The sequence below is a fragment of the Taurulus bubalis genome (assembly GCF_910589615.1).
Source record: "Taurulus bubalis genome assembly, chromosome: 2".
NCBI lineage: Eukaryota > Metazoa > Chordata > Actinopteri > Perciformes > Cottidae > Taurulus > Taurulus bubalis.
In genome coordinates, this window is record NC_136590.1 from 35,059,444 (window position 1) to 35,069,364 (window position 9,921).

Below are 9,921 nucleotides of genomic sequence, written 5' to 3' on the forward strand. Positions count from 1 at the left end.
AAAAAACAAGTAGATCTATTTTAGTTTCCCCTAAACAAAATGTAATTGTGATTTTATGGAAAATTATAAACTATAATTAAATACATATATTCTTTACACCTACAAATGATGTATGTTAGGTGACCGTAATATAAAAACCGTAAGGATATTTCTGAATGTTTATTACTAAGTTATTATTAGTACTTGCAGTTTCTTATGTTATTTTATCATTATCTCTCTTTTATTATGTCATTCATTTCACTTTATCCTTTCCAGTTTACTGCATCTCTTTTCCAGATTGTTTCAACTCACGCCCACTGTTTCTGTCTCGCACACTGGAATAACATTTTGCATCACAAGGATTTCCTCTTTCTTTTTTATTTCCACATGGTATGATGCATGTAGTCTCCTTATAATGTAGCATGCTGTGACCAATGTTGGATGTGTTATGCGCTGTAATTATATGTAACATGTGATGCATGATGTGACTAATCATTTAAGTTACAGTGTTGTGTTTGTGTCACATATATACAGATGCATGTATGCATAGTGTATTTGTTGCTGCATGGTAACAGTCGTTGATTGGACAACGCTCAGTCTTATATATCCTTTAACACATCCCAGGTTCTGACTGTCTCTCAGCCAATCAAAACAACAGATCAGAAGAACACAAGCGCTGCCTCCCCCACGCCACGTGCCCTGCCTGCACATACAAACCTACTAACAACATTTCTATTTAGACTGTCAAACCATGAGCGTGCGTGCGTGCGAGCGAGCGAGCGAGCGAGAGAGTGAGAGAGAGAGAGAGACTTTGCAACAGGCTGTATTGCAGGATGGATGACAGAAAATGAATTAGGCAGAAAAGAAGGAAGGAGAGAATAGGGAAGAGAGAGCTGCTGCACATGGTAAGCACATGAGCTGCGAGAAAAAAAAGTCCATAGAGATGTTATGCATATACGGAAGAAAAGAGGAGGAGGAAAGGGGTGGCTTGGAGAAACAGTGAGGGGGAGGGATGTGAGGCATTGATGGGGCTGACCCAGTTAGAAGTGCTGCATCACTAGTGGATCTACAGAGAGACGCAGAGGAAGCAATGCAATACAGGGGACTTTATGCAGAGATTGCCTTCAAAGATTAAATAGATCTAGCAGCAAAGAGTGTCGGGAGTCACAGCCTCATGGGGGGGGACTTTATCTATATTGTATGTGATGAATGTGTAAAAAATAGTGCCCGTCTATATCAGGCGGTTCTAACATTTCTCACACACAAAATAGGGAGGCCCAAAAATATATAATTTACAATCCAAACCCCAAACCTTATCATGACTGTCACCCAAACACTTCCATGAAGCGGTTTGTATTATCGCCACCAGCCTTTCTCTAGTTGACTTCCTAGGTGAGGAGTTGAACTTCTTGGATATTAACACATTATCAGAGCTTGGATTAATTCTGGTGTTGTGTTTGACAAATACTTGTCCTTCCCTCAGCCTGTAGTCCTAGACTTGATAAACACGACGGAGCCAAACAAAGATCCTGTCACGTACTGTCTCTGTCTTACTGACACTGTTATCTTTTCCATGATGCTAAGTTGTGCAGGGAAACGACAAGTTTCTTTCCTTTTAGGGACATGGGCCTCTCAACACATTCTACACTAGAGGGTGCCACATCCTGGGGAAGAAATACCTCATCCCACCATTCTCCCCCAGCTTTGGAGGGATTAGAATGCTGGTCACGTAAACTACAGCGGGACTCAAGTAAGATATACGGGAATGACACACAAACCTATATATTAACACAGACCCCGCAGCTGTGTGTGCCTCGGTCTGTGCACAAGACTACCAGTATCTGTTTGCATACGTTATTAAAGGACATCCAGCCTGCCGAATGACAGTTTAATCCTCTCAGAGAGAATCGATACTGCTGCATCTGACAGAGACAGGTCGTATACAGTGACCTTGAAACCTCTCAACGGGTCCATATCACGCCAGCTTATCGGAATCAAAGCTGCTTTATACATCTCTGCTGCTCCTTTCACTTTCGCTCTTTCGACCCATAAAGAGAAACGGGTGACCCAGAAGAAATATAAATGAGAAAGTGAGCTTCTTCCTCCCAGTTTTGATGTATTCAGCTTGCATGAGAGGGACATGTGTGCAAGGCATGAGAGTGGTGGCTGGCAGATGTAGGCCAATGTTTCTACTCCTGTGCCTCTGTTGAGAAACACCAGAGTTTCAGACCGTGACAGGTTGATTATCCTTTTATTAAGTCCCATGAAGCCACTTCTCTGCGCGCGCGCACACACACACACACACACACACACACACACACCATACTTGGTTTCCGTCGACAGTGTCTTTTTACTACATGAACCTTGTGCTGTAGTTTTTGGCATCTGCATCCTTCTTTACTCCCCCACTCCCAGTTTCTCCACCCTCAGACCTGCAGGACAGAGCAAGGTGTGGTGCTTGCAACCTTGCAACTGTTGCCAGGATACTGCAGAGCACAGAGAAAGAGTAATTGCTGTGTGGGTGAGTGAGCAGGTGTGTGTGTGTGTGTGTGTGTGTGTGTGTGTGTGTGTGTGTGTGTGTGTGTGTGTGTGTGTGTGTGTGTGTGTGTGCGCGCACACACACCGAAGTAGGCTGGGGTACCGTACATAATTGATAAGGGGGTCTGATCTATCCCTTTTTGCCCCTCTCGTCAGAGCTTGCAATGGAAGTAACTGGGCCGTACCGCAGGAATACAAGTCAGAACGTATTATGCTATTCTCTCCACATCCTCCCAACTCATCTTTCATAAAAAAACTAGATCAGGACTGATCTATTCTTTTATCAACTTCTGACCCCAGCTCAGATTGAAGTTAACTAAAGATGCCAAGAGGCCACAGTGCAGCACCAGAGCAGATAGGTATACATAAAATATATGCATTGCCTAGAGCAACGGTCTCTCGTGACCTCTTTCTTTCAGACCAAACTCTTTTATTAACATAAACACTTAATGTTGTGGGTCACAGGCTGTCTCCTTGTCCACGAAACAATATGTCTGAAACAACCAAAGGTTTTCCTCCTTTTATCAAAGAAAGCATACAAATGGATAACTTATATTTACAGAATTTTATTTCATTATGTTGCAAACAATGACATCCAGATATATTGATACACAACTTTTACTGTGCGTGTATGTGCATTTGTGAGTGTATGTGTGTGTAAAGAGAGCAGTGAGACCACAGAAAGCAGAATGAAAATCCCGTGTGAGGGAGCCCTCAATGGGTTAACAAGGCAGAGATAGTGAGCAAGAGGGCACTGGGCGATTCTCTGGGGCGACATACACACACGCACACGCACACACAAACCTCATAGAAGGTGAGCAGACGTTTTCCTCTGTAAAACACACTTTTGCTATGGGGCATGTGCCTGTGCTCTCAGCAGCTTAGGGATCATTAAGGTCCTGTGAGTGTCTACGAGAAAGCAAGTTTGTTAAAAGAGATGAAGTAGTATGAATGAACACAGTGGATGAGAAACTTTGCCTCCTTTCGCTCTCCTCTGACCATCAGAGTAGAGACGATGGAGAGATTCTCCTGTCATAATATACAAATACACACACACGCGCACACGCACACGCACACACACAAAGTATACACACATGTACACGTGCAATCGCCCACAGAACCTAATGTGATTCGACTAGGGAGCTGCTTCCTGCTTAGTTTTTTCTTCGACTTGTTATCATCTACCCCCGGACAGCTTCCACTCATTCTTTCTTTTATGCTTACTTTCCTCACACCTTCTCTATCACCATCCACGCAGTGACAGACTACAACAATGAAAGCATGGAGAAAAACGAAACAAAAACTAAACCCCCTCAACAAGGGGGGCCATTGGTTTCCGTGCACTGTCAGTTAACTGGAATCCACCTGCGCCAGCACACAAGGATATTTACCCTTTGACCTGACAGGAACAGTATGCAAGTTCGGCAAATTTAACAGTATACATTTTTTTTGTTTGAATCACCATGCAAGGAATACTTCTCTTCTTTTGAGTGTGTTTATGTGTCAGAGATTGCGTGACATTTATTAAGCGTACCCTACATCCAGAATAATTTACATAAAAGGACAATAGTCATCTTAATAGGGCTGGACCGATGTAGGGGAGGAGGAAAGGAGAGTGGACGGGGAGAAGGTAAAGCGCGATGGTCAACTATGGTTTGGAGTGCGACAGGTAAGGGCTGGGCTGGGCGTCAGGACAGAAGGATAGGGCTGAGGGGCAAGAGAGGGGTGGGATAGGGCGGGGCCTAAGGGCTGCTTTTGGGGTTGGGGAGGGGGCCAGGACAGGGCAAGAGATGGAGACTGTCTCAGCGGCACTCCCAAACTTTGACTGTCTGATCGACACTGCCCGTCACCACGTAGGGAGCAGTCTTGTGGAAATCTGCAAGAGAGGTAAACATTTGTTCAGGTACACTGCAGTTAAGATAATTTCAGGCTGAAATAAGTTTGATGTGCGAACAAAGTGAGCATTTCAGCTTCTGTATTTTCACAGGTTCAGTGCAGGTTAACATTGGATGTTTTTAATCCTATTCATCACTGTGTCTTACCCAGAGAGGTAACAAAGTGTTCATGGGCATACAGGGTCTTCATGCAGCGTTTGTTCTTGTAGTCCCAGATCCTAAGGGTTTTGTCATCAGCACAGCTCACTATGAATCTTCCTCCAGGATGAACCAACAACCCACGCACCCAGTTGTCGTGTCCCTCCTGAAGACACAAGACGATTACCCACCACTCCCCTCATTGCAAGCACAAACACGAGACTGACGTAGAAATCAGACAACTCACCAGAGTCATAAGGCAGATGCCAATGCTGATGTCCCACATCTTAATTTTTTTATCTCTAGATCCGGAGAGAAGGAAGGGGCCAGGTTTCCCACTCTTCTTGCTCTGCCAGACAGAGACACAGGGAAGTTGTAAGAAACAGAGATTGGCTAAATCAAAGTTTGTCATCAAAAAACGCCAACATGTGATGTGAAAATCTGACCAATTGCTGAAACCTGTTGAGTCTGAAAGACTGACTGCATCTAATCTTTTGGAGATAAACTCACTTACTATCTAAATAACCCATTTTCACAAAAAAACTCACTGGCTTCACTTAAGAGCTTTACAGTTCCAATTAATAAAAGTGCATTAATGTCTTATGAGGCACTCATTACTTGCGCTGCATATGGTATAAATAATTGGGAAACCCTCCAGTTGAACCAAACATACACAAACATCCTCTGTCGGTAAATATTAGATCCTGCAACAGCTGTACATACCTCTGAGCCTGTGGCCTCCAGGATGGTGGGGTGAGCACTGTCAGGGGCCCAGGCGATACACTCGACCACATGTTCATGCTCCCGCAACTCGGCTTTGCACTCTTTCGAGGCGACCACCCAGACACGCACCGTCTGGTCGTTGGAGCAGCTGGCAATCAACGAGCCGTCCTGGTTAGGACGCACCATCCTCACCCATTCCCTGTGGCCTGTAAATGTCTTCACGCAGTACCTGTAGGCGTAAATATTATAAGTTAAATTATGAGCAACTTTTAGCAAAAATGAATTGTGAACTCATGCAATATTATCAGGGATATAATTCAGACCATGTGATGGAAGATGGACAAAACATGTGACAAAACAAAAGAAAAAACATTCTCAAAAAGTCTTTCTGAAGAGTTTGTGGTAGTGAGAGTTCAAACTCCAGGCTCCAGCTAACTTACCCAGTGGCCACCTCCCACATCTTGATGGTCTTGTCTCTGGAGGCCGACACTATGTGGTCACCATTTGGCATGATGGCTACAGACGACACATTGTGATCGTGGCCTGGACGAGAGAGTCAAGAGTTTAGTTGTGTAAGTGGTCAGAGTTCATCTCAATACTTGAGCCACCAAGTCAGAAAAGTGTCAAAAAGCACTAAAATCCTGAATCAGGGGGAAATATTTTAACTCTGTTTAAATAATCTGACATACTAACTTCCTGCACCAAGTGTATCAAAAGTGCAACCAAAATAATTGTGAACCCAACAACATTAATTTGCTCGGTTCATTTGTAACTTTGCACAATTACACTATATCAAACATTTAAAATAACAAATTGTAATATTTCGAAGTCAGATTTCACTAAGCAAAAGTTGTACTTCTGTATTCGCTATACCACTTTTACAGGTGCTCCTGTTGGTTATTTCTAGAAGTATCTCTTACCATGCATTGTTCGAATGCACTCAAACCCCTGAAAGTCCCAAAGTTTGATGCTCATGTCAGCTGAACACGAAGCCAGCAACTTTCCCGTCTGGTCAAAGGAGATGTCCTGCACAGAATCTGTGTGGCCCTTCAAGGTTCGCTCAAAGTCCCCTGCCTCATAATCCCAAACCTAAAATCAGGGTTGGCAAAAGTCAGTCAAGGAGGCACTTCAGTCTCACCCAATCATCCAGCAGAGACGTATATCTTACCTAAAAGCAGATGTGACTATAACATGATTTGGGCCACTTTAATTAAGTCTATTGGGCTCACAGTAAAAAATAAAAATCGCAATATTGACATAATTGAATGTCAAGTCCCAAATAAAGTAAAATTGAGTGATTACTCACGTTTTCATGGCTGTAAAATCAGATGCCAAATGTTTTTGTGTCTAATTTTACAGGCAGTGCATGTTATATAATGCATTTTGGCATTATGGGCATGTAGGTTAAACTATTTAAACACAGTTTAAATGGTTGAGAATATTCTTTCAGCTAAAATTACGTTTTATAAAATTTAACAAAATATATAAATAGTGGATGAAAATGAAAGAAGGGGTTGAAAGAGAAACAGATTTGCATGCTTCCCAAGGTGCTGTGCTCTGGGAGTGTTGCCTGACAACACAAGCATCAGCCATCTCCACATAGATGATTAGTGACAAAGCAGAAAAAAGAAACCGTGAGGAAGGAGGGAAAGCAGGGAGGGGTAGGAGGATAAAGGGAGGAGGCAGGGGGTGAAAAGTGTGTTGAAGCAGAAGCACTGAGGATAAAAAGGCTGAACAGCCTCAGATCTGCAGTACAGCTTTGATCTAAAGGGTCAGAGCTGCAGAGGCTATGTTGTGGTGCACTGAACCGCTCAATGATTTTGCTTACAAATGCTGCTGCATGCAGCCATCACTTTAATAGTCCTGGTAGAGACACATTTTCAAAGTTGTGCTCTCCTTAGAAACAATATCTCAAAGACATTACATCATCTGAACAGAACTCTAGGAGTTCTAGAGTACAAATGGGGCCTTTTGATGCAAAACATATCGTTGTTCTTGAAATTGATGGATAAAGATAGTCTTTTGAGGGTACCATAGAGGTAGGTCACGATTGGGCTTTCCCCCTAGTTTTCTTAAACTTTAAAATACATGTTTTCATAATAAATATTACTTTATCACATATAATTGATCCCAGTGTACTTTGACTGTGATACATTAGAGAGTTGCTAGTTATAATGCAGGCACACCAAGCTAAATGTAACACAATCTCATATCAACAGCCCAAAAACAAAACCCAGTCAACAGGTATTGCTCAATCTGGAGGCTGTAGTGATGCGAATGGTATTGAAATAGATTGAATGGTGTCGATAACATTTTGCTGTCCCCTGCAGACATTTCAACAAAAAAGGGATATGATAAGATTCATAAAGTGAAGATTTATAACATGGACGTTGTACTGAATTGAATTAGATGTAGCCAAATGTACCTTATAAAATGGCAGCTTAGTGTGTAAACCCTATTTCTACACACACGCACCTTGATGGTAGCATCCTCGGAGGCTGTGACCATGACAGAGAAGACAGGGTGGAATATGACACGTGTGACCGGAGCGCGGTGCCCGCTCAGGGCGTATCTCTCTGGGGGACGGGGGATCCACTCCTTGGGGTCTCTCTTCTGACCCACAGGTCCACCACCATGTGTCATCTCCTCCTTTGCCTCATTCAACTTAGATTCCAGCTCCATCACCTGTGGCAGAGCGTTGAGAAGGAGAAGTCAGAAGACTAGGAACAATTTTATACGATCTTGCTGTCCAGCTAGTAGTGTAGACTTTTAAAACGTTTTTTCATCAACAAAGTAGGTTTACAGCATTTATCAAACATCTCAGGCAAAATTGAAATACACTGAGATCGTGCACACATATTCCTTACCTTCTTCTGTAATCTGATGACTGAGGTCCATTTCTTTTCCAAAAGGCCTGCATACTTTTTATCTATCTCTTCATTCTATGGATGGAGAAAATCAAGACACTGAGAATGGATCCACATTATTTTTAGTAAAAATTAACTGTCATTTGTTTTTAGATTTTTGTGCCATCGTCTCTCCTTACCATATCCAACTCGGCCTCTTTCTTGAAGGTGGAATATGCCTCCTCGTATCCATTGGAACGGAGATAGTCAGCTATAGCCCGGTTTCTGTGAAGAAGTGGAATAAAGCATACTTTTGACAAATTTCAGGTGTTAACTGGTCATCAATCACAGATGCCTCTACCAATCTAAAGTGATCAGTAGCAGTGCAATTATATTTCTTACTGTTCAAAATACTAAATGATTTACCGTGAGTTATTAAAGTCAAAGTGAGGTTGTCCTTTATTAAATATTAGCTCTACCCAACAGAACTCTAACAGAAATGATGGCTCCTATTTAAAAGAGAGAAGGCCACACCCTGATTAACAGATGGGAGAAAAGGGATTCAGGGTTTCACAGCTCAACCTCAAAAGTCAGCAAATTTGAGTAAGTGTCATAAGGAACTACAATTCTTCAGTGAAGAAAAATAATGTAAGGGTTGAATCACTGGGAAACGGTGTGTTGTGTTGCTATGGAAACCAGAGACTTGGACTGATTATGGACAACATGAGGCTAGGGAAATCACAAGCACATGGAAACACACCCTTAAATAAAAGTATAGACTTGCACACAAATACACACAGACGTACGAACTAAGTAATATAAATGAGTGGGACAGCTCTTTCATGAGAAGAAGGGTGAATATTTCATGAGTAACGGTGCTAAATTTAGGCTACAGCTTCGGGGCCACTTTGAACAGCTTAGAAATGTAACCCTGATAAGACTGTTTGAACATTGGGCTATCACTGAGAAGGATTTCCCCTAAATTATCCCAATCAAATCCTTTGTTGAACTCATCAGAACATTAACAATTCAGATTTGCTTGACCAATAAGGGTTACAACATGATGATAATATTAAACACCTTCTGTTTTGTGCTGTCTGGACTGGGGTGTATTGAAATAGGGTGCATATTGAATCAGCCAGGCACACTCCTCCTCCCCCATCCCCCTCACTTCTTTGCCCCCGTATTGTGGGCTATGAAATATTCACTAAGTAGCTGTCAAATGAAGCACCTTGAAGCTCACATCTCTTCACATTTCCTCAATGATTACACATTTTTGTAAAGGTAGGCGCTTTCTCACCACATCTGCATTAACCTCGTCTGGATTATTGAGCCCACACAGCTAAACATAGTCCACCGATCTCCATGTGTCATACATCTGTGCTTGTGGTAGAACTTCGAGGTATTGCTAAAAAGCCGACATGTACACACACTTTAATTCAAGTGCAACTCTTCATGAGCACTACATGTGTGTTCGTCTACATGTCTGTTCTTGTTTGCATGTGTAATGAGCCTGCATACACATATTTATATCCCGGCACTCACAGTTCATCTCTTTGTCTCTGTGACAGCACCATGGTGGCTGCTGTTCTCTCCCTCTTGGGGGAGGTGAGGTTGAGGTGGTGTTCTGGGGAACTCTGGCTGGGAAGTGTGCGGTGGGGAGGCGTCTGATCCCTCAATGATGTTCTTCCTTCAGAGACTCTGAGGTGTTGAAAAGAGTGCCACGAAGAGGGAGGTGAACTGGAGATGCTGCTGTCAATCAACTGTTGAGTCAAGGCTCCACGAGTATTCAGCAGCCCCAA

General features: G+C 42.8%; 1 protein-coding gene across 1 annotated transcript; it reads right to left on the reverse strand.

The window, feature by feature from the left end:
- Nucleotides 1-3,086: 3,086 nt before the first annotated feature.
- Nucleotides 3,087-9,696, reverse strand: LOC306753945 (lissencephaly-1 homolog A-like; the record flags this gene model as incomplete). Its single annotated transcript, XM_079237858.1, has 10 exons — nucleotides 3,087-4,393; nucleotides 4,560-4,716; nucleotides 4,798-4,899; nucleotides 5,274-5,502; nucleotides 5,714-5,816; nucleotides 6,194-6,362; nucleotides 7,749-7,958; nucleotides 8,141-8,215; nucleotides 8,320-8,404; nucleotides 9,665-9,696. 10 exons carry the CDS (start codon nucleotides 9,694-9,696, stop codon nucleotides 4,320-4,322), a joined length of 1,236 nt encoding a protein of 411 aa, XP_079093984.1. The 3' UTR covers nucleotides 3,087-4,319.
- Nucleotides 9,697-9,921: the final 225 nt, after the last annotated feature.